This window comes from Rattus norvegicus, chromosome 19, assembly GCF_036323735.1.
Source record: "Rattus norvegicus strain BN/NHsdMcwi chromosome 19, GRCr8, whole genome shotgun sequence".
NCBI lineage: Eukaryota > Metazoa > Chordata > Mammalia > Rodentia > Muridae > Rattus > Rattus norvegicus.
This window is the reverse complement of record NC_086037.1, coordinates 36,551,640-36,577,338: the sequence shown is the minus strand read 5'-3', so window position 1 is coordinate 36,577,338 and position 25,699 is coordinate 36,551,640. Positions and strand designations below refer to the sequence as shown.

Genomic DNA, 25,699 nt, shown 5'->3' with positions numbered 1-25,699 from the left:
GCCAAGCCTTTAGTATCTCCTATAAAACACTGTCAGGAAGTAAACTGTACTACTGGTCAGTACTGACATTGAGTCATACAAGTGTTAATTTTGACAATTCTTCCAAATATAAAATTAGCTGGGACTATTGACTAGTTTACTTAAATAATCGACACTGCTGTAGTAACCAAAGGAGAAACTGTACTGTGAGCTCCTTCCCAGGAGAACACCTAGCAGCTCCTTAGACAAGAAAAGCAGAGTTAGTCTCCAATTTGATGATCAAGGTCCAACACTAATGCTCATTTCTTTGCCATAGTAAAATGTACTGTGCCTTACAATGAAAAGTATTCTTTAGTAAAAAAACAAACATGACAAAAGACAAAACAGATGCGACGGTGGTGGTTTTAATCCCCACCAACCTCTCTGAGTCCAAGTTCTTAAAGTTCTAAGCCAGCTGGTGCCACAGAGCTGCACTACCAAAACTGTGGCTTGATTTAAAATAAAAAGGATTTTAATTTTATGAAAAAAAAATGTCAGTAAAAACTCACTTGAGATACACTACAGTGCTTAGTATAAAAGCTAACTAACTATTGTCTGAGTGATGCCAGCTTGACAAATGTCTCTTGGTAAATGGTGTAACCAGCTTAAGTGGGCAGGTAAGACAGTGAGCTCTCACACACACACACACACACGCACGCACGCACACATGCACACACAGCTTTTCTAAACATTCATACAAGTAAAAATCTGGTTGTAATCTGTAGCTGAACTATTCCTTTTACCCCAAATAGAACATTTGGACAGGACAACCAATTCAATATAAGGCTTACCTGTATTGAAAATGGCCGACAGAACCAAACTCCACGATCCAGAATTGGAATTAGGATAAGAGAGAAACCTGAGTGAATTCTCAGTGACTTCCTAAGCTTCGGGTACCCGACAGGAGTATGAAATTACCAATGTCCAGACTTGTACTGTGCGCATGAATGTATGTAGGAACACGACACTAAAGACAGAGTCCAGGGCCCCACACTGGATGCTAATGTCCTATGAGGCGGTGTTTCAGGTTAAGTACTTGGTCCTCATTTAACCGTACACACACTCACCAGACTTAACTCCATCTACACATTAGGAGACTGGGCCCAAGGTCAGACAGATGGTTAAGTTGGGTGGAGGTAAACTGGTGCCTAGAAACTTGAAAATCAGACTGCAGAGTCAGTACCACACCACTGGAGCTAGGAAAGGATAAAATAACTCACCTTTTTTCACAAAGGAAAAGAATAATCAGCATTAATTAGTCATATTCCCAATGTCCTAATGGAATGAAAGTGGGAGGGAGAGCTGTCCAGTCTTTTCTGTGATTTAAAATAAAACATACTTCAAACAGTGGCATACAATCCTCTGCTCTAAAATACAGACCGGAACAGGAAACTACCTTTGGAGTTTATCCATCTTAGGGCCACAGGGTGAGGGTGTAGCTCAGGGTAGAGCATCTGCCAAGTGCTAGGCCCTACATTCAGTCCTCAGCTCCAGGGAAACAAAAAACAAAAACAAAAACCTAGAGCTAAAGTAAACACATTAAAATGTTTTTTAATTTGCCAGATAATCTTTTAATGAGAATTATAAAAGACCAAAAACATTTTTTTGCAAACTGCCTTTTTTTAAAAACAAATGATTTACTTTAATTACAAATACTGTGTATGATGATGCACTCTTTTGCAAAACCAATAAATACAAGAACCAATTTAAACATGTGATTTGCCCAAGACATTTGAAGAGAGGAAAAGCCTGATTATTTTATAATTTATAGTGATCAGAGTTTACTCCCTAAGCTAACCTTTCAGAGAGTAAGCCTGACCTGACGGCGTAGGACAGCAGTCGGGAGGCGAGACCATCCTGTACTTGCTTCAGCCTCGACGAGCTGCTCTGCTCCCTTTCCTTTCTGGAATTCCTATTTCCACAGAAGGGCTGAATTAAAAATGTCTAATAAATTGATTGAAGGAAAAGAAAGTATGTACTGAACACAAACTTCTGACATTAAGCAATTATGGATATCAAAAAGACGCTAACTTAAAAGGTACAAAAGTGAGAAAAACCTGAATTACAGAAAAGAAAGTCAAATTTATTTAATGAAAAACTAGAATAAAAATTAGCAAATACACACACACCAAAAAACAAAACAAAAAACAAAACAAAAAACAACCCCACAGCAGCACTGTGTGTTGACTCACAAGGGGAAAGCGGTGGCCCATGACCACGCAGATGGCTTGTCAGTTAAAGGAAAACCAACCACACACGTGCACGCATGCGTGCACAGACACACACCCCCAAAAAATTGTCAACAATACAATCAATCTACAACAAACACAAAGTTCAGAAATATTTTACAATGTTTCCTTTCTTAATACAAAAGATGCCCATCTTGGGTATATATATTTTTCAGTGGTTTACTGTTGAATTATTTTTAAATATATTAGTGTTACTACATGCAACTGTTTCCTGTATTAACAGCTTTTCTTTTTATTTACCTTCATGTCTAGCTTCTACCTACCAGGAGAGGTTTAGGTTGGCAAGCAGATGGGTGCCTTATTCTCTGTGAAGTCAAATGCAAATTTTAAACACTGGCCAGAAATATTTGATTGCCGTTTCAACACATGGAAATAGTTACATTGATGCCTAAATTGCCATTTTCTGCAAAGAGCTGTGCAATGCTGGTGTCAAACACTAGGCAGTCACTATTCATGATGGCTGTTGCAATTCCCTCATGAATAGACCGAGGGGTGGCTTCCCAAGTCAATCGCCGCCTATGACCATTCAGCTCAAGTCGATATGCAAAATTTTCAGCTTGCTTGCGTGTTCCTATCAGCTGTACAATCGCAAAGAACTGCTGATGGCCATCGTATTTTTCTTGTTTCTCCAAGACTAACATGAAATGAAAGCCAAAACAAGACTGCATCATCACCCAGTCAACAGCACCAGGAAGGTTAATGTCTGTAGCAAGGAAAACTATATCTTCTCCTTGCAGGGTGGTAATGGACTTGTGCTGATGCATCAGGTGGGGCATGACAGCATCCAAGGAGCCTTGCCACTTACAGGAAGCACCAGGGCAGGGGCAGGAGTAAGGCCTGAACTCACAGAGCTCCTCGTGCTCTGCCTTTTCGGTGTGCGGCAGAGTTATCTCACATCCAGAAGAGGCATATTTACAAGGGAAGAGTACGGAGTTGGCCACTTTCTCCATAGCCAAGTTGCGAATGGATCCCAACGGGCCCCGGCAGGTGGGACAACATGTAAGTTTGGGGCGACAGTTGCTACAAACAAGATGGCCACTCTGACACTGAAGAATAGGTGGCAATACATAGTCAAAGCAGACAGGACACTCGAAAAGACTCGCCAAGTCATTGTTGGATGCAGTTGTGCCAGTCAAGGCAGGTACCCTCTGGGATGGTGGACACTTTGAGGTGCCGGTGGGTAATGCTGTAGCAGTCTGACGGCTCATCTCTGTAAAGGAAAACAAGAAAATAAAAGGAAGCAGGGGGAAAGTTACAAATATAACACATTAGTAGATATGTATGTATACATGTCATAAATACTTGTAAAGCATACCACAAAATTTATCGTGAATAAAAGAATAAAATTAAGTAAATATAGTTTTAAATCCATATACAAATAAAATAAAAATTGAACGCTAAAGGTTAATTTTCTGGAGTTATATAATGAGTAAACTGTATTTCCAAAATGTTCTCCAGCATGTTTAAAATACTTTTTTGTTCTTAAAGCAGTGGAAATCTCTGGGTGGACTACACAGAATAAGAATCGCACCAGGCATTGTGGCCACACCTTTAACCCTTGCACTGCAGACACACATACAGGTGGGGATCAGGGAGTTCGAGGTCAGCCTGGTCTGCATACATAGTTTCAGGCCAAGCAGGACTACATATGAAGACCTAATTTCAAAAAAGTTCCTAAACAATAAAGAACTACAAAACTGTCTTTGTCTTAAGAACTTAAATACAGCTGGGCAAGATGGCACAAGCCTTTAACTCCCAACATTTAGGAGGCAGAAGAAAAGGAAAGAAGGAAGAAGAAAAAAAAGGAAGGAGGAAGGAGGAGGAGGAAAGGATGAGGAAGAGGAGGAAGAGGAGGAAGAGGAGGGGAAGAGGAGGAATATAAATTAAATACAGGGCTGGAGACTGGAGAGATGGCCTAGCAGTTAAAAACACTGGTTGGTCTTCCGGAGGACCAGTGTTCAAATCCCACCACCCAAATGGCTGCTCATTAGAGGCAGCCAGGGCACTCAAACATATTATGAGCAGATAGACATGCAGGCAAAGCACCCATTCACATAAAATAAAAACAAATCTTTTTTAAAAGAAGAAAACCTTAAATTACAATATAAACTTTATTTGGGCTGGACTTTTTTCCCGAGTCTCCACCTCCATCTATTTTTTCTCAAGTCTGAGTTTGCTCATAGCTTCAGGACCTACTGCTTTAGTCCTATGAAGTTCATATGCCAAAGACCATTAGAGCCGGGTCAACTCTTCCCAGCATGAACAGCATCATCACTAGAACTGTGCTCTGGGAATGGGCTCAGAGGTCACAGGGGAAGGAAACCCTGCCATCCTGTTATCTGCCTGCAGACGTCTACTCAGTCTTTTATTAAGGCAGCCAGGTATCACTTCTGTCTCCCATCAGTCAGTGCGTTCATCTGAAGACTGAAGGAATATAAGAAGTGGAGAAAACCACAGAAGATCAAACGCTGGGTGGGGCTGAACAAAGAGCTCCCTGAACCTGTGGGTTCCCTCTTGTGGCTACAGCTTTCACTGTAACTAACCACAAGACTTCTGAGTGTCTGGAGAAAGGACCAGCTAGTGAGGGTCACACACAATAAACAACTTTCCCCAGGACTTTGCCTCTGTGGGATTTGGCAGGTCATAATTTGTCTCAGAAATTGACAAAAGAGCAATCAATGTCCTGACAGTACACTCCCTGAGACTACACTAAACACAGCATTTCTTGCCAGTTATAATCATTTTGTTGCAAAGGCTTTAACATTTCAAAAACAACAGTGGTTACAAATATAGCCAAGTCAACACAATTGAAATTCTAGATTGCAGCAGACTCTAAGGAAACCAGGAGCAGCACTGAAAGTTTACTTTTTTTTTTCTTTTGACACTAAAGCAATACTCTCAAGTTCAAAGGGCAAAAAATTACTGACAAATGTTTAGTTTGCCTGTGGCTTTCCGTTTCCTCTCCAGCACACACACAGTGTAAAAGAAACTATCACGAGGCTCATACCCGTGGTATGTAAGATAGAAGATTAATCAGCTCTCACCATCTGAAGTCCTGTGATCCAGGCATCAGGATAAAGAGTACTCTGTAATCTAGTTTCCAACTGAGCAAATTCTTTATGCAGATGATTTGTCCATTTTAGGTCACTTGTGAAACAATGGGTTTGGCATTACCAAAATGGTTTGCTTCCCATCCACTCCACCATGTTAAGTGTAGCTCATTCACTTAAAGGAACACAGTAATTTGAAAAGTGAGTTTTTCAAAACAGCTCTGGTCACATCAAAGACTTCAGTTTATATTTAAATACAATATAGCCAAGTTCATGAGAAAAACACTAGACCAGTGCCTAGACCTAGCAAAATACCTCTAGCACTTATCAGCATAAGCTCAGGTTCATGTTACAACATATTTTATTACCTTCCACACACTGTAGAAAAAGCATACTAATTTCTACTGAGCATGAGCAAAAACTATGGTTGGAGGTATTACAGCACAGAAAACTCCTACACCATTACCAAGTTAGAAAGGTAGAATGCGGCTCCGTCTTAAGCCATAAGTCCCTCAACCACAAAGCTGGCCTAAAGTAGAAACCAAGGACAAGTCTGCAGAAGTTGTGACACACCTGAGGCTTGATTTAAATCGGAGTTGCTGTAGCGCCACTGAACCCTCACTGCCGACCTTACAGAACCTGACAAAGCGGTGTAGCTTAAACCAGAATGCACGAGTTCGCATGGTTTGGTTTCTTAAAGCAGTTGCTTTTATGTCAGTACCTTTCCCCTTCCTGGTCCTGGTCCCAACTCTTGGCAAGCATGTGAGCAGGACTCCTTTCCAGGAATGCAGAAAGCGCGCAGGCTTCCAGGTCATGAGAATGGAGGCTTCAGGTTCCTGCAACCCCCACGGCCAGCCTGCAGAAGCCCCTCCTGGGCCCTGGGCTCCTAAGCACAGAAGGCTGCTCACTTCCATTCCGTATTAATAGTAGTTCAACGGTGGCCTGTCCCCAGGAGAGACAACACCTCCCATGAATTCTAAGCTGTGTGGTCTTAAACCGGTGATCTCCAATGGCTCAACCAACATAAGGCCAGCAGCTCTGGCGTCCTGCGGCTTAGGCTCCAACACCTGGCAGGCTCCAGGGCCGAGCCAAACAAGAGGGCGGACTTTGCCTCAAGCTCCACCCCACAGACCACCTGAGCAGCTCTGCCTGGCGCCACCAGCAACGTGAAGCCCGTACACTTGGGAGCAGTTAAGTTTCGTAGAGCATGTTTCCGGAGGTCACGATCTCAGTGCTTTCTTAAGGCTCCAGGGTAGGAAACATACACGCAGGGACGAAGGAAAGCGTCCAGCCAGGCAAGGCCTTTGTCTGAGAATTCTCAAGTTTGCATGTCGGGAAAAACACCCTCCCCAACTCACTCAGAACTCAACCACCATTTTCCTCAATTCTAACTCTGCTGTTTGTGTGCCACCTTATTTCAAACGCCCCCCTCCCCAATGCAGTGAGAATTGTAAGCACACCCAGAACACAGATTATACCCTCGTCCCACTCTGGGAAAGCTTCCTTAACTGGCTTCATTAAACCAGAGTAGCTTGCCTTGTTTTTAAACCAGTCTTATTACCCTTGCCCCATAAAGTCCTGTGTACCTCAGACTTGGATAGTGTCAGCTAGAGCTTCAAAGGTTTAAGCTAGCATTATACCATGCTTAGGACAATCTTCAATACAACCAAAACCTGGCAGGCAGTGAAGGCTCCAATAGAGTGTGGGTTTTTCCCACTTTGAGCACCTTCAGCCCCATCCACCTGCCCCCCTTTATCCTGTTCAGTCACTTTCACCTCACTTTAATACTAAATTACACTGAGCATCTTTAAGAACAGAAATATAGCCTGGACTTTCTAAACTGTACATCTCAAGCTCATTTTGGCAAAAAGCTAAACAGAAAAAAAAAATATTAACACCTTTTAATTTTGTCTTAATATTTTCAGAGTATTTAGCCACTGCTAGATTTTTTGTTTTGGGGCGGGTGTTTTTTGAGGCAGGGCTCACTCACTGATCCCAGACTGCCACTGGACTCTGGGAGCCTGAAGATGACCCTAAACTCCTGAGCTTCCAGCTTTCACCACCTCCCAATTAGCACTGAGATTGCTCACACGCCTGGTTTTATGTGGTGCCTGCCATGCCTTGTGAAAAACTAAGCAAGCATTAAACCAACTGAGCTATGTCTCCAGCTCAAATGCGCCTGTTTTGCCTACATGTATGTGTGTACGTATACGCAGCGGGCACACCCTCCCCTCACCCTAAACTCCTGCAGCCCGGGGGCTTGGCTGCCCTTCCCTACTTAATCCGGTCATTTTAATTACCAAGTCTGTTTGTTTGTTTGCTTGTTTGTTTGTTTGTTTGTCTGTCTACTCTTTACTCTCTTGGCTCTCCGACTCTCACATGGCCAGGCTCAGGGTCATGCTCACTCTGGACTCTCCCAGATGTCCCTGCCTCTGGCTGTGCTCTCCCTCATATCTACAATAAACCTCTGCCACACGTAGGAGCGATGGCAGCCTTCCTTTTTTATTTTATTCATTCATCTGGAGGTGAAACCATGGGATGGGCATCTATAAGCTCTCTTCCTAGGAAGAGAACCAAGCTGCTGGTGTGACGGACTCCCCTGAGATATGTCTGCAGCATTTGTTTTTGCTGGCTCCTGACATCTCTCAGTTTTGATCCTAAATTCTACTGCTACTTCTCGCCTCCACAGGTTCTAACCAGTCCTCTCCCTGTCCATTCCCTAATGTCTCTCCAGCTCCTACAGTCTTCTACACGCTCCCAAGGTACCCACGTGGGCACTCAACTCATCTCTCAGCTCTGACCCGCTACACTCATGTCTGGATCTCTGCACCAGGACATTTACTGTCTCCCTTTCCCCTGCTGTCATCTTTCTCTACTGGATAAGTGTTCCCTAAGCTGCCAACTTTGTACTATTACTACAAAGGCCACTTTTGTGCCAGGAGCTCACTCCTCTGGCCCTACATAGGCCAAGGTCACGTGGGAAGGGGCACCATTCCTCTGTGATTTGGACATTTTTTTCTCTCTGCCAAGTTTGCCATTCAGTTTGGATTCACCCTGGATAGAAATTCTTGTGACAAAGACACTCCACCCACCTCAGCTCAGTTAGCTTTCTCTGGCCTCCCCCTAGGAACTGCAGTCCCACTAAACTAACTCTGTAGCTCCTGCTCCCAGCTGCCCCCTGAAGTTCCACCTCCCCACTCAGCTGCCTCTTCCTTAAGCCCGTTAGTAGGCTCCTCCCTTGGGCAGAACTCTAAGCCCAAGCCCATCTAGGCCACTGTCTCTATCAGCACCTCTGGGAGCTTATAGAAAATTCCCCCAGTGGGGTTTCAGGTTTTTTGCCCTCCCGCCTCCTTCTCAAATTACCAACAGCTTGGCCTCAGTACAGACCAATGGCGAAAAACTGGCATACTTGATTTCCAACGGCCACAGCACAAATAAACAATCCCCAAATGGCTTACGTCTAAACTTGCTCCACATTTCCTCCACTTCCCACTCTCAAACATCTCTCACCTCTCCACATCTCTGCTACATCTCACTGTGTATGTGTAAACCCTGGTTTACAATATACTGCATATGTAACTCAGACCCAACTGGTTTGTTTGTTTGTTTGTTTAAGATAGGATTTCTCTGTCCTGGAACTCACAGAAAACTTACCTTTAAAGGCTTGTGCCACCATTGCCTGGCTATATTCAACTCCTGTTTTTTAAAGAACTGTCTATCTGGATTCAACTCTTGTTTTAAAAAATAGACCTTCCCCGCCCAAGAAAGAAAGAAAGAGAGAGAGAAAGGAAAGAAAAGAAAGAATGAAAGAGAGAAAGAAGTCTTTTAAACGGCCACATGACTGGCAGCCATCTTTACTAAAGTTAAAGGGTATGACTGGCAGCTATCTTTACTAAGGTTAAAGGGTACATGCCATGGGACTTCATAGTATAAAGCGACTAAAGCAACACCTACCCCACGTCTTCAGTCCTACTGGGCCCTCTGCTTCTACTTTCAGACTAAAAAACAGCAGGTCACCAAAATATTTTGGATTGGTATGGATACATGACCTTGAACTCAAATTCCAAGGGGCAAAAATGATAGTAAAATTATAACTATCCAATTATGGATTTACACTGTACATTAGGGATTTGAGTTAAAACATTTAAACAGGATGCACTTCTGCAAACATGAAAACCTAGTTCAACCCCTCACACACACATAAAAAGCCAAATGGGGGAGTTAGTTGTTCTTCCAGCCCTGGGAAATGGAGACAGGATTCCTGGAGCTCCTGGGCCAGGCAGGCTAACGATACTTATCGATGCACTCCAGGTCAGTGAGACCCATTCTCAAAAGAGGTAAATGGGTTGTCCTCAGGTCTCTGTGTGTTTTTCAAGAAAAGGACATGACAGAAAGCTGACATGGAAAAGGAATACCAGCAGTGACTTGTAAGGAAACTCAAATTTGTGAAGCATCTGCTGCTTCCGAGATCCCCTATTTGAGGCTACTGTTGTGAGAAAAAAAAAAAAAACTATCAGAACCTCATTAGTACTATGTAAAAGGAATACTGCAATATGGTTAATAAATCAAATGCAAAATAAGAGTGAATCATCTTAGAAGTGACACATCCTAGCATCTGAAGTGTTCGTTAAAGGAAGAGTGCACCCTGGAAGCATTGGTTCTAGTAACACAGGACCCCCAAATATCCCAGAAGTAAGTGCTCCGCCACTAGGTGTCTGCGTTTCCACAAACTCCTGAGTGAAGCCAGCACTACAGTCCACATGGAAGCTGCAACATGGAGGCCGTAACTAAGTATAAAAACTGAAAGGGGAACATCAAGTTATTAACAGAAGGCAGTACCGGAGAAGCCAAAGTCAAAGACATAGAATAACTCAAATGTACATCATTGCTAGGATAAATGTGTCTTCCTTAAATTCTTCAAGAACTCAAATTATTCCTATTTTTTTTTCAAAAAGAGGTAAAGTAATAATAAGCAGACATACTTAACTATGCAAAACCTCAAACAATAGTGATGGAAGGAATGTTTATGAAAACCACTACTGAAGTAATTAATCAAATGATTAACAAGAAATGGACGTCTAGGCCCAGCAGAGATACAAGCCCTAATCAGCACTTTGGAGAGGGAAGAAGGCAGTGCCAAACTCCCCGAAATCTCTGTGCTAATCAATAGCTGAAAGCTGGGTGTTAGCAGGTTAGATAGAAGACAGAGCTGGTGGCCAAGAATATAGCTTTGTCACTCAAAAGCTTGACCCTTCAAAGAGGGGAGCTTCTTGGCTGGCTAAAGGTAGGGTTGACTGCCAATGGCCAATGATTTAATAACCATGTTTAAATATTGAGGCCTCCACAAAAGTCCACAAGTCCAGGGCTGAGTTTCCAGAAAGAGGGTATGTTGCAGGCTCTGGAGGACATACATATGAGGAAGACACAGAAGTTCCGCCCCTTCCCTTCTAACTTGCTTTATTTCTTCTTCCTGGCTGCTCACCATATGTTATTGTGTGTGTGTGTGTGTGTGTGTGTGTGTGTGTGTGTGTGTGTGTGTATATGATATAATATGTATATTACATAATATCATTTATAACAGACATCAGCAAAATATGTCCCAGAGTTCTGTGAGCCACCCTAGCTAACTATCATACCAAATCAGAGAAGTCCTGTTAAGTCTATTTTATATCCAGCCACAGCATATTGTTGGTCAGATGTGTAAACTATAATTTGAGAGTGACCTCCGAACCTCCAGACCCAGAGCTTAACCTGTAGGGTCAAACTTCTAGGAGAGAATATAAACTGAATTACAAGACACCCAATTGTTGCTGGCTAGAGAAAGTGATATGTATAAAACCCATTTCTATCTAAAGCTAAGGTTCTTAAGAGTAAAGCAGAAAGGGGTATTTTCCCCTACTCTCTTTAGCAAGGTAGTAATCACATGGTAAGGAAATAGTAACACACAGCCATGATCCAGGCCACCCAGAGGGGACTTATGCAAAAGCAGCCTTGGATACAACTGGTAAGAGTCACCCAGAAGGATGAAGAAGGTGTGGTTTGAGAGTAGCACTTAAGAGGAAGCCCATAAAGAGAACCAAGTGCAAGGAGGTTGGAAGACTGACAGACTTCTCACTTTTCTGTCCTTAAGTAGAACACAGTGAGCATTAGAGTCCAGTAAACAAAACAGGGGAGCAGATCCAAGAAACAGAACAAGTAACATCAGTAATAAGGTGAAGAGAGATTTTTAATTCAAACAAGAACCAGTCTGTCAGAAGAAAGAACTCAGTACATAGGGAACTATGTACGGAGGCCTGGTGGGTCTGGCCAGTAATCCCAGGTACATGAGAGGCTAAGGACAAGTAAAAGTGAGTTCAGGGCCAGACTGGACAAGTTAGTGAGCTCTTATCTCAAAACAGGCTGTAGCTCAGTGACCACACAGGGCTTGTTGCACGTCCACGCCCCCTCTGTGCACAAAGTGCTGGGCTTCAGAAAATAACGGAGCTTCCTCCGTATCAACAGAACAAAGCATATGCATAGTCAGCCTGGAGAGGGCTAAGAAAACAGCAGTTCTCCATTTTCGCTGTAAAGGAAGTATAGCTGCCCTTTCATATGAGTCTCTGAGTTCTCTGCCAGCTAGAGTCCCAGCCTCAAAAGCAACAAAACCCAACTAACCAAAGAGGCCATTGCAGACAGAAGCAAGCCTGCTAAATGTTACATCAATGTGAATCCTCGAAACTTCTTCCTACTGTCTTTCTTCAGCCAAAGGAAAAGTGATCTGCCACTATTAGCTCAATATATTCTCTTGTCAGTACACCAAACCCAAGAATAACCAAATGACTGCCAGCAGTACTGGATTCCCAAAGTACATGGAACCCTGCAAATCTCAGACTTCACTGAAGTTAGTTCTACTAGACAGCACACTCAATTTGCCTACTGTAATGTCAAAAATGAAGTATTAGCATTCCCTAAACAAAATACCTTACTATTCCAACACAGTATTTTTCCTTCTTTGTGCATTAACAAGTCTAAGATCCACAATGCCAGGAATTGTGGGTAATATTACAGCCTACATTTACTGTGGTTTGGAGATGGCAGAGTTTAATTTAAAATTAGGCACACTTAACAGACTACCAATAATTTACTCTGTGTTCTCTGAGAACTTTTCTTCCCTATTAAATCAAGAACTTGACCTTTTCAATTAAAAAAAGTTTCTACCTACTCTTAGATCTTAATTGATAGTATTAATAATCTTACATTTCTGAGCTACTTGTTTAAATTTTCTTTCTCTTAAAACTCTGTTTTTGCGTCTGTTTATCTGTGCACCATGTATGGCTGGTGTCTGTGGAAGCCAGAAGAGAGCTTCAAATACCCTGTGCCATGAGCCACCATGTAGGCCCCAAACCTGAGTCCTATGGAAGAGAAGCCAACTGCTGAGCTGTCCCTCTCCAGTCTGCTTTTTAAGTAAAACTCAGACTTCCTACAGTGCCACGATAGTCTACCTTATAACTGAGGTGGCTACTGACTGACTACTGGGAAGGTAGCAAGCACGTACAGCATGGATATCCTACGTGAGGGTGATTCATGACTCAAGTAGGACAGTGAGGGATTCTATCACATAAAGTTGAAATGTACGTATTTTCTCTGGAATACAGCTGATCACAGATAAATGAAACTTCAGAAAGTAAAATGACAGATATAGGGAAATATAATAATGTTTCCCTTTCCCATTTACCAGAAAAAATAAATGTGGTAAACCTTTTCTGTTACATCCACAGTATCTGAACAAAGCTTTAAAATAGGTTAGCCCCTAACTCTCAGCATGTGAAGTTCTTGCCTTTCCCACTTAGGCTAGGTGAGCTCTGCACTGTGCTCTGTGTCCAGTGATACAAAGGCAATTGCTATATACTGATTTTAGGTTCTTTACCCCTAACAGCCTGTGTGTAGGCCTCTATTTTACAGGAATGTCTACACACACACACAAAGCATCAATAAATCTGAAGTCCAAAATGATATGACACTTAAATGTTTTTTAAATTTTGGGCCATTTCAGATTTTGAGGTTAGAAATGCTTAACTCGTAAAATGTATGCAAATATCCCCAAATCCAAAGAACACTAGAATTTGAAACATTTCTCTGAGTTCAATGGAGCAAACTGTCCCAGACATTTAGCTCTCTGAATAAAAAACTCTGTGTTCGTTTTGTTTTTGAAACAGGCTGTTGTCTGCACTAGTCTCTAACTCACTAGGATGATCGTGAACCCTTGATCTTCTTTGCTACCATGGTGTCTTATGAAGTTCTGTGGATCAAACTCAGCTTCGTTCCCATTTATGTTGGATAAAAACACTACCAACCAAACTCTATCCCCTGCTAAGTATTCTGACCTCCAGAACAATCTGTCTGCACGCTGACCAGACTGCATGCATTCCACAACTGCCTTAAGAAATAAATTTAGCACACTGAATGTACTGAAATATTGTATTTCAGTACATTTTGTTTGCAAGTTCTGAACTGTCACCACCATAGGAAGAAGTTTACAGATCTGCTTCCTGCCTGGAAAACTATTTACTAATTGTGGTGGTTTCTATCTCAGTGATCCTGAGAAGTGACCTGATCACTCATTTTCTCTCCAAACACCTATACTTCAGAGTTGCCCACAGACACTTTTTCTTACACTGGTAACTTGGATGATTCTTTAAAATTTTCTAAGAACTTAAATTTGTACCTCTAGGTACAGCCTTCACCAGAGTCTAGCCAGGTAAATGGATGGATTAGAAAAGATCATACTGAATGAGGTAACCCAGACCCAGAAAGACAAATGTTGCTAGCTCACTCTCTCATCTGAGGCTCCTAGCTGCAAGTCTGCAGGTGTGAATATAAATAAAACCTAGAGTCACCTCAAAAACCAGGAAAGTAAAGGAACTATGGAGAGGAAGGAAGAGCATCAGAGGGGAATAGCAGAGTACAAGTAATGGGAAGATATGGGAAAATGGAAGGCGGGTGGGGGAAAACTTATCCAGAAGGAGGGAGGTAAACCACAGGAGGAGTGCAGAATAGCAGGAAAGCTGTCTGAAAAAGTCATAAGGAATCATTTACTATCTATTTCCCTAAAATTACACATATATATAAATCTGTGTATAAAATATACATATAGTTTAAATAAAAATTTTCCTTCTGGGCTGACAATGCTTCCTTACAAGAACCATAATGTAGCTAACAAAAAAATCCAACACCATGCAAAAGAAACCTTCCTCTGAGTTGTTGGCCAGGGCTATTCAAGAGACTCTGAAAACCTTACAGGCTATTGCTGTTGCCCTTGGTTGCCTCCCTATTGTTGAAAGTACTATGTACTTTAGACACAGGACCCAGAGACTGAACTGGATCTAGCCTGAAAGCCTCATCTCTGATGTCTAGCTTCATGGTACCACCAGGTGCCCATGCAAGCTTCCAAAGGATGAAAGCATCCAATACTTCTACTCAGCTACGACACCTATGAGCCACAGTAACCGCCAGAGTGCAGTGGCCTGACTATCTTGGTGGTAACCAATGGCTTTCTAATTGGACATAAGTCTACCCAACAAGAAGGAAACCATGACTGGTACTGGAAACCTAGCCAATTACTTAGGGCTAGTGAGATCATGGACCTTGGAGAAAAACCTACAACCACTTTACTACACCAACATAATTCCTAATCACACTCTAAATATTTATCCTTATATACACAGGTAAGTGTTCTCACCCCTCATCAAAGGGAACTCTCTTCCTAACAGACCGTAGCAAAAAACTTAAACCAATCACACTGCAGAGAATAAGAGACTGTGTGATGCCCAGTCCCAACTGACACATCTACAACAAAATCCCTGCACCTAGGGTTAGGTTCGGAGGATCACTGTGTAAGGGGAAGAGAAGTGGGAAGACTGTTAGGAGACAGAGAATCTGGGAGTGGTGCACACTTTTAATCCCAGCACCCGGGAGGCAGAGGTGGGTGGGTCTCTCTGAGCTCAAGGCCAGCCTAGATTACAAAGTGAGTTCCAGGATAGCAAGGGCTGTTACACAGAGAAATCTTGTCACAAACAAAACAAAACAAAACAAAGCAAAGCAAAGCAAAACAAGAGAGACAGAGAGAAAAACAGAAGTTTGTCAGTTTGCTGCGAGACTGTCTCCTAGAAATATCAGAAACTAAACCCATGATGTCGCTCTCATAAACAAGGCTACCTAGAGAAGACATAAACAATTACATCACTAATGGACAAGCTAACATGAGGTGGGAAAATTCACAGAAATCCTCAATCCTACAGAAGGAACTAAAGGCAAATCGGGTAATGCTGAGGAGAAAAAAATGGTTGTCCCCAGGGAAGAACCCTCCCCTGAGCTGGTTATCCAATAATACCAAGTGGTCAACTCTGTGATCACATAATATACAGTTAACATTCTACAAACTGAGCACGTTTTATTTATATATTATTTAATATACATAACAAAGAAAAAGAGGTCATGAGTTTGAGAAAGCAAGTCTGGGGTGCATGGGAGGACTGAGGGAGGAAAAGGGGAAATTTATGTTAATTATAATTTTAAAAAAATAAAATTATTTTTAAAAAGTTTCTCTTGGGCTGGAGAGATGGCTCAGTGGTTAAGAGACATTAAGTGCACTGACTGCTCCTCTTCCAGAGGTCCTGAGTTCAATTCCCAGCAACCACATGGTGGCTCACAACCATTTGTAATGGGATCTGATGCCCTCTTCTGGTGTGTCTGAAGACAGCTACAGTGTACTCAGATATGAAAAATAAATATTTAAAAAAGTTTCTCTAGTCCAAATTAAAACAAAACAAAAAATAACAACAAAAAAATCTGTCTATAATTTCAGCACACATACCTAAAACAACCATCTTATTGTCCCTCCTTTAAAAAAAAATCGTGTAAGGATCTAACCATTCCTCAACAGCTTTACAGCATCATCTGGTCTAAGACAGCATTTCCTCACCTACAAGATCGATTACAATATCTTCCTAATCCAATCTTCCTCTCTTTCCATATTCATCTCCCACATTTACCCACTAACATGTTCTAAGCACAGCAAGCTTAGTCAATTCAAATTTATATGACATCATCTCAGGCCTTTGCTCCACACCCTCCCCTGGTTGCTCACACAAGAATGAAAACTACATTCCCACAAAGAGCACCATGATGACATGTGCAACAGTCTACGTCAATCTCCCGACTCTTCCATGACAAGGCTGGGCTGTTCTACTGTACTGGGTCTTGTCTCAAACACACTTCTCCTGGATGTCCACATGGCTAACTCCTTGACTTTCTTCAAATCTTTGTACATACATTACTTCCTCAATGAGACCAACCCTGTTTCTCTATTTTGAATTGTAACCTCAATCTGAGCATGGTGGAGCATTGTCTGTAACCTGAGAAGTGACACAGAGAGCACCTCATTCAAGGGAGCTGGAGAAATGGCTCAGCAGTTAAGAGCACTTGCTGCTCTTACATAGGACCCAGGTTCAATTACCAGCACCCACACGGCAGCTCGCAACTGTCTGTAACTGCAGGGATCCAACATCCTCAACACAACATACATGTAGTCAAACACCAATGTGTATACATACAGTTCTAGAAAAGAACCAATTCCTGCAGGTGCCTTCTGACTTCCATACACATTGCCATGCCACACGGACATGTGAACACGCCCCATACACATCATACACACATTAAAGTGTAATTTAAAAAAAGATTTTTAACCAAAAAACTCAAACTGTGCCCTGACTCCTAGCCCCTCTTTTGTGCACTCCTAAAACAGTGTACGCCCTAACCTTCTTCTCTCCTTACTTCGCAGCCCTCTCTAGGGTTTCTTCCTTAGACTGTTATTACTTTCTACACACTCCCACAATTTACTTATCTTTATTGTTCCAGGACCATTCACACTTACCTGGGAGGTGAGATTTGTCTAGTGCAACGATGTACCTCGAATACTGAGAACAGTACTTGGTACATGCAGCATGACCTCAGTAAACATTTCTTGGATGGGTAAGTAGAAAGCACAGAAGCAGCCCTTTTGACCAGCCATATCCAACTACAGAGCACTATGGGATTGCTTTTTAAATTCCAACTACAGAGCACTATGGGATTGCTTTTTAAATTCTTGAAGAAAACCATTATCCTCATTCTCTTCCATTCAAATCAAATTATGCTGAAAGGAAAATAATGATGCAAGGTTTTGAAACACTACCTCCTCTATAAATGTTCTCAGGAACCTGGACGAGCTCTCCAAAGTCGAGGGAAGGTAGCAAGAAGGAACTGGGACTGCAGTAAACAGAGCTAAAATAAACTCAGTGCAGTGAAGAGAGCTCTAAGAATGACAATTTAGACAGCCCACAGCCTACAAGCGACTTGAACATTTAGAAAAGTAGCAGGGGATTTGGTGACAGCTACAGCAAAGCACCAGGAACAAAGTAAGGCATAAAACACAGAGCACCGACTGTGAGGAGTAAATAAACAGCACATTCACTGTGCAGCACATTCACTGTGAGATCCACTTGTAAGCCACCTGTCTAGCCAGGCTGAGGCACACACAGACCTGGGAAGAGTAAGTGTAGCAGGGGGAGGTCCATTCACAGCAGGAAACCAACAGACAAGAGATAAGCATAAAAATAGTCAGTGAGGCCTCGCTGTTCACAAAAAGCAAGAAGCAAGAAGGGAGTTGTCCTTTAAAACCTTGTAGAGCGCTGGCCCAAGGTTAAGAGTCTCCTGACTGTTGTTCCTGGGCTGGGTGAGCTATGTGGTTCCAGCACCTACAGAGCAGCTCATATCCTCCAGTTCCAGAAGATACAATGCCTTCTTATGGTCTCCTCAGGCACTAGGCAAGCATCTGGTGCCTGCAGGCAAAACTCCAAATACTAAAAACTGTAACCCTTGAGAGGGCTGTGAGCCGGCTTCTGTAGACTGAGTGACAGAACCCTTTGCCTGGCACTTGAGAGGCCTATGTTCCATCCCTAACACAATAAAACAAGAATCTTGCAGAAGCTAGGCACAATGGCTCACACCTGCAGTCTCAGTGCTTGGGCGGCAGACACAGACAGAAGGTTTGCTGTAAGTTGACCAAACAGGACTACACAGTGAATTCCAGTCTGGGCTACACAGCTAGACCCTGTGTCACAACCAAACAGAAACACACAAAAACCTTGTGATTGTATACTATATACAAAATTTTTTCAACCAAAAGTTCAGAAAAGTAAGAAAGTGACATATACAAATTTGTTTTCAAAGATTTTAGCCTTAACTCTTGGCAAAAATGTGGGGTGGTGTCCTTGGAGAACACTTAATGTAAAAGGCTCTCACAATTAAGCTGTTTACACCACAACAGTAAGTGTATATCTCTGAGATCCAGCCCATTTTCTTCCAAGGGTCTTTCTTCTGATTCACACGTTGGCAAAAGTGTAGGAACACAAATGCCTACAATTCCACGTATAGAAAGGCATAAACTGAAAACAGCTCTTCCTTAAGAAAGTGGTTTAAACGCAGTCGAGATAACAGAGTGCTGTGCTGCATAAGACTACTTGTGTATTATACATGTAAGAATCAACTGCTAAAATGTCAGGTGTCTAGAACACAGCTCAAGAGTAAGGCACTCATCTCGCATGTCTGAGGCTCTAGATTTAACCCCAGCACCACTTAGCAACAGGAATAACAATAAGCAGAGGGAGAAAGGCACAGAATAGAATCAGCACAGAAGACTTGGGGCAAATGAACCTAAATCATAAGTAAGAATCAAGTTATATCACTTCAAAACTTGTAAGCACAACTCCTTTTGATATGGTTGCTCAACAATTACTAACAGATATCAATCATTTAATGGGAAAATGCCTATTTCAGTCATATCAAAAAAATTAAATTTAGGGCTGGAGAGAGATGGCTCGGTGGTTAAGAGCACTGACTGCTCTTCCAGAGGTCCTGAGTTCAATTCCCAGGAACCACATGGTGGCTCACAACCATCTGTCATGGGATCCGATGCCCTCTTCTGGTGTCTGAAGACAGTGACAATGTACCCACATACATGAAATAAATAAATCTTTAAAAAAAAAAAAAGTTGTCTGTTCTTGCAGTGTGAGTTCTTGCTATCTGAGTTCAGCTCCTAGCACCCATATTGGGCAGCACACAACAGCTATAACGCCAGCTACAAGAGGTCCGACATCTTCCTCTCGTCTGAGGGCACAGCATGCTCACACATAAATCCACACATAATTTGAAAATAAGTAAGTGTATAAATGAGAAAACCTATAAACCGGGAGTTGAGAAGTTGGCCTGGTGCTTCAGAGCACTTACTGCTCCTCAAAGGACACAGGTTTGGTTCCCAGCACCTCCATGGCATCTCACCACTGCCTGTAACTCCAGTCCCAGGAGAGTTCCAGCTACAGCGTGAGAACCTCTCACAGAAGACCAAAAAGGAAAGAGAAGAATAAGGGAAAGAAAGAAAAGAAATATTGCTCACTGGCAGTCTCTGTTTTCAAATACAGATTTGTTTTTCTCCTTCTGGTTCACATAACCAAACTTCTATTCAAAACAAATAAAAAATGTACAAATAAAAATACAAATAAGTTCAATATGTTCAACTTAATGAAAAATCTTTGCCAAACAGAATTACTTGGTCAGACTTTATCAGCATTATTCAAACTGCAGTTTCTGTTGACTTACAGCAAAGCACGCACACAGGCACAGGCGTGCACTTGCACACACGGGCATACATGTGCACCCGTGCACCCACGCACGCGTTCTCTCTCTCTCTCTCTCTCTCTCTCTCTCTCTCTCTCTCTCTCTCTCTCTCTCTCTCTCTCTGTACTGGGATGTGACATCATGGCTGGTGACCTTGTCAGGAACAAACTTCACAAGAACTAAAACAGATGGGAAGGGGCACAGGCAGCATTAATCCATTCATAGAAAGCTTAGAAACAAGTAAATTCCATCTGTGACATCCAAAAGCAAGACATGTCTCCTGTGGGGAGTGGTAATTAGGATGAGGAAAGAGGGTTCTGGAATGTTCTTAACCCAGGTGACTGGTTACAATAGGGGGTTCACTTTATGAAAACTCAAGGCCTACACATGATTTGAGTACCTTTCTATATGTAGTTATGTAAAGTGTCAACAAAAAAGTTTACATTTAATAATCGAAGTGCATCAATCAACTGCTTTAATATTCCCTTCCCGGAGGATCTCCTTGGACTGCAATCAGGAGTCATCAGCAAGCAGTTGCTAGCAGCTCATCCTGTTCCTCCTCAGACCTTTGAACCCATTTCTACACCTCTGACCTGCCACATACAGAATTCCTGCATTTACCCAGGGTTTCACCTTACCTTTCAGAAAAGACAGCAGAAACCACCAAAGCCCAACTGCTTTATATTCCCTCCCTCAAGCTTACACACTAACTTTTCTCCCTTGAAAATTAATTCAAGAAGAACCCAGCCTGCCATCTTCCCACTTCTAAATGTTACCCTCCCTCTTGACCCCGGTCTCTCCAACTTGAGCAAGCATACACTACTTGCCCCATCCAGCTTCTGTGTCACCCTATTCCTGACTTTCTTTCTGCCTCAGACTCACTCGCGACATCTCAGCACAGGTTCATCAGAGCTCTAAACTCTACCCCATCCTGCCTCACCACACCTCCTCCAGTCTTTCTCACCTTGACAAGTGGCAACACAGCCCAGTCATTCGAGCCAGAAATCTTATTCCTCCCTTTCTCAGGCTCTCCGACCTGACCCAGCAGCAGATCTGTTGTTATGGATCCAATGGATGCCTCCAGTCCATCTTCTCTTCATTTTCACTACCAGCTCTTTAATCCAGACCAGAATTAGCTAACACAGTTTACAAAAAGTAATCATGTCTCCAAACAACTAAAGCGACCTTTAAACGTCGGTGGATTATGCTATCCTGGTAAGTTAACCTTTTTGAGTTTCCTCAGTACTCTTAAACGCACATTCCTGGCTGACTTAGTAGACTCTGACCACCTGCCTGCTCCCCGGTCCATCACTTCATTTCAGTGACACTCTCCTGGCTCAACACTCCCAATTTCTGCAGCCTCAGGACCTTCACCTGCTCCAGTCCCTCATCTCCCTTCAAATGCTACCACCCCAAGCAACAGCTGTCCCTACCACCCCATCTCTCCTGCAGTACCTTTGCCTCCTTTATAGTATATAAAATAACCTGTAATTTTACTTCTTCACTAGAATGTAACTGGTAACATCAGAAGCACTTTACTGCGTTTTGAACTGTCTAATCTATTTGCACATTGCTTCTAATGCAGAGGTGGGCAGTAGCTCTGCTCTCAAGGATCTTAGGTGTGTGTACTCTTCAACATCTGTTGGTCCTGGAAACACACGGCCCATCAAAAAGGAAACAGACAGGGCCAGCTCAGGCAAATGACAGATGACAGAGCCAAAAGACATATCCAGGTCTGTCTCTTAATGGCCTATCCTTTTAATGACACAATTCCAGTGGTACTTCAAGAGTAGGACCAGGGAGGTTCAAAGAGAAATATACTTAACAGCTGCTCACATGGTACTGGAAACTAAGACTCAGAGAAACTAATCCCAAACTAGCAAAAACAGACATTGAAGAGTACACACAACAACCACAAAGTACCACAAAAATGTACAGTGCTCAAGGAACAGAATAATCTAGTTTGAATAGGTAGGGCAAAATGAAACCCTAGGGTAAGGCTGGGAAAATCCATTTAAGTCAATGTAAAAATGCCAGTCATTTAGCATTGATTTACTCAGCACCAACCATATGCCAATGAAGTGCGGAGCAGGTGGGGACAAGGACTAAATCTCAAGCCTATTTGGTTAAACAACCAGAGAAAAGTAGCAGCTCAGGAGACACTGCTGTAGAGACAAGCAGTACTGTGGGCACATGGGGAGATAGCACCCGGTTCAATGTGAAGTTCATGAAGAGCTCACTAGTGACGACCTGGCTATTATGAAATGAGCAGAAAGAGAAGGACCTGGAAGCACACAGTCCATCAAAGGAAACAACAGACAGGGCCAGCTCAGACAAGGCTCTGTACTGACTAACACATTAAAGACTGTGGGACTACATGCGGAAGGCCTTTCCAGTCAGGTTCATAGCTTTAACTAGAAACCTCATTTATACTGATAACATAAGGGGTAAATCAGGGCTGGAGAGATGGCTTAGTTAAGAGCACTTGTTCCAGAGGACCCCAGTTCAGTCATGCATATCAGACAGCTCACAGCTACCTGTAACTCCAGCTCCAGATCTGACTGCCCTCTTCCAACCTCTGCCATCAGATGATTACCAGTAACTATAAATATTATATAGAAGAAATTTTCTTCTTCAGATTTGTCTGGTTCTGGGGAGGGAAGGAGTCCTTAGGTTTTCATAAAGATCTGGTGAAGCCAAAGTCTAAATGAAATACATCAAACATTTAAATATTTCACTTATAGAAATTTCTATTTTTATTTAAAGATCTGAAACAGATTTAGTTAAGAGAATTTCCAATCTTTAAAAACTGAGTGTCTCAACTACCATAAAATATGATTTACGCAGTCATCTAAAACTATGCAGTCACTAAACTTGTTTTGTTACCTTAATTATGTAAGACTGGTTTTCAAAATACCTTACACATAGAAAACAAAATCTCCTCTTCAGATCAGTGGTTCATCTGGGTACTTCCCGTGTAACTTATTAATTTTTATAGAATAGCACATTCTTTAGACATTAAGAATACAGTGATTTTTTTTATATGTTTGTTTTTGGTGACATGGTTTCACTAAATTGCCAAGGCAGACCTTAAATTTTTCTATTCTCCTGCCTCAGCCTCTCAAATGTTGGAATTCCTGCTAACTAATGTGAGTTCAGGTTTCTACCACCAAGCCTAGCTTTCAAATGTAGGAATTTCCCCCAAGGTTTGAGGGAGCAGATATTCTGAAGCAAAATAAACTACATTTGTTTCTAAATGTAATCTTTTCTTTCTTAATTTCTCTCTTTCATACTATCCAGTCGAATTTACAATTACCCAAATTTGCTACACTATTTCAGTTTTAAATACTGTTACAAAACTGGTGCAAAATTCCCAGAGGCAGTCTCTTACACCAATTCCCACATAATAAAGTTAAAGCCCACTTTAAGTAAAAAGCTCTGGACCAAATTGCGACTAAACTATCCAGATTGCAAGTTTGTATCGTTATTTAAATTTCCAAAACAAAAAAAAAAAACAAAAACGGATGGTTAATTTATGGAATCCACTTTTAGAAAATTTTCCTCTACCAGTCACAAACTTATCCCATAGGTAAACACAATCCCCACCACACGTGAGCCAATCGCTCTGAGACAGTTACTGTGCCATCCCATTTGTCACAGCAGGCTTTGCTCTTCAGCAGCTTCTGAAGGAGATGGTGACACCACAGGTAACTACACTAATTAAAGGGAGTCACTGTCCTACTTTTCCAAGTTAGGTAATTGAAGTCCTTGAAAGTGAACTGATCCATAAACTAAAACTGCTAAAAGGAAACTTCATTTGACTTTCCAAATTCCACAATGTACTGTATCTACCAAGTCACATCCCCTATCACTCAAATCCCAAAATTCCATCATTTCAGAAAGCATATCATTGTCCTCTAAATCCTTTCATTTTTTTTAAACGGTAAAACCCAAATACTAACCCGATTTTATGTAACCCGATTTCAAACATTTTGGTCTATGTACTTCCAATGCATCCATGCCAAAATAACTTAAGCGTATGTTATGAGGCAAGGGTCTTTAGCAGTAATCATTTACTCTGATCGCTTAGTACTTACTCTAAGAGCTCTCTGCACATCAACTATTTCCCATCTCGTTCTCAAAGGCTTAAGCCAAATACTCTCCATTAGACCCATTTTTCAGATTAGGAAGATGAAGCACCAAAATCGTGCCCAAGGTCACAAACCGGTGGGGCAGGATTTGAATCAAAGCAGGAGGACAGAGTTCGGAGCCCAAGCTCCAAATGCTTTAACGAGTTAACATTTCACCCTGGACAGTCGCCTATCAAGAAATGGTAAATGTTCAACGCTAAGAACAGCAGTTAGATGCCCTGTCCTGCATCCACGTTCAGGGTTTCCATGACTTTGACAAATCAGCTAGATGGCCTCGTTTTCCAAATGCACAAATGTGACTCTTCTGCCAGGGTAAACAAATTCTGTATCTTTCCAGGAACGGACGGTCCGCAGCGGCCAGGGCGTGCACACTAAGTTGCATCTGGGAGCGTGGAGGAAGGACCCCGAACTATCCCGCAAAGGAAGCTGGGCGGAGCAAGGCTTAGGCTTAAAGGCTGGAGCGGCCCAGGCGGGCGTCCGCGCGCTCGCTCGTGGCGACATAAACAAGGGAGGAGGCTGCGTTCTTCCCCGCACAATAAAGGCGCGGGTCCGGGGGAGGCCACCCTCCCAGAGCCGCCGAGGCAAGGCCGGACCGCGGCCCGCGCAGCGCGCGGCTGACCTCCGCCATGTTGGCCGTACACCGGGCCGCACAACAAAGACTGAGCGAGGGCGCGGGCCATAGCTTCGGCGCGCCCGCCCGCCCTCCGCCTCCCCTCACCGCCGCTCTCGGCTGGGCCCGCCCGGAGAGGCCGAGACAAAGGCGCCGCGGCTCCGCAAGGGGACCCGCCAGCCCTCCCCGGGCCGCAGCCGGCTCCTCCCTCCAGGCCGCCCGCTTACCTGTGGGCGGAGAGCGCGCCGCGGACCCCGGCCCCGTCTAACGCGCCCGGTCGCCAGCTGCCGCCGCCGCCACCGCCGCCACCGCGGACCGCGCCTCCACCTCTCCCGGCGCCGAGACCGACGGGACACCCTGGGCCGCCGCCCTCGAGAGCGCGCCCGCCCGGCAGCCCGGCTTCCCTGCCGCCGCCGCCGCCGCCGCCCCGCGCGCTCTCGAGCTCGCCGCGCGCGCCCGCTAAGTACCACACACTGCGGCGGCCGCCATGAGCGGGCGCGCGCAAAGAGCCCGGCTGGGAGGGGCTTCCGACGGCCGCGCAGGCGCAGAAGCGGCTGGCGGCTGCGGCCCGCGCGCGTACCGCGCTACTGGTTCCCGCGGTGGCGGTTGGCGTCGAGACGCTTCGGTTACCGGAGCTGCACCCCGAGCATCCCCGCGAGGCGGCCGTGCTGTCTCGGGCCCTTCCTATGGAATTGACTTGGTTTTGCGCCGGCCTCTCCCGGGGCCCGCGGCCTGTAGCGGCCGCCACGACCCCACTGCTGGAGGAAGAGAGGGCCGCGCCTCCCGGTAGGCTAGTTGAAAGCTGGCCAGTTAGAAGCACGCCTTTAACTCCACTTCCCCACTTATCTGGGACGCTCCTCGTTGGGGACTGTCCATCCTGCTACTTTAGATTAAAAAGCAGCCGGGCACTAGGGAAGCAGAACCAGGATC

At 43.5% G+C, this 25,699-nt stretch overlaps 1 protein-coding gene across 3 annotated transcripts; it reads right to left on the bottom strand.

The window, feature by feature from the left end:
• Positions 1–1,565: 1,565 nt before the first annotated feature.
• On the bottom strand, positions 1,566–25,174 carry Siah1 (siah E3 ubiquitin protein ligase 1). 3 transcript variants are annotated; one of them, XM_008772345.4, is made up of 3 exons: positions 24,997–25,136; positions 5,312–5,492; positions 1,566–3,477 (listed from the first exon to the last, which is right to left on the bottom strand). In XM_008772345.4, the coding sequence occupies exon 3, from the start codon at positions 3,473–3,475 to the stop codon at positions 2,627–2,629; it is 849 nt and encodes a 282-aa protein (XP_008770567.1). In that variant the 5' UTR covers positions 3,476–3,477; positions 5,312–5,492; positions 24,997–25,136; the 3' UTR covers positions 1,566–2,626. The 3 variants fall into 3 exon arrangements, with proteins under 3 accessions (XP_008770567.1, NP_543181.2, XP_038953365.1); NM_080905.2 differs by lacking the exon at positions 5,312–5,492 and having other exon boundaries at positions 24,997–25,174; XM_039097437.2 differs by lacking the exons at positions 5,312–5,492; positions 24,997–25,136 and adding an exon at positions 24,106–24,832.
• Positions 25,175–25,699: the final 525 nt, after the last annotated feature.

Excerpts from the sequence above, each read along its gene's own strand:
- Siah1 (NM_080905.2), bottom strand. The coding sequence starts at position 3,475 with ATGAGCCGTCAGACTGCTACAGCATTACCCACCGGCACCTCAAAGTGT.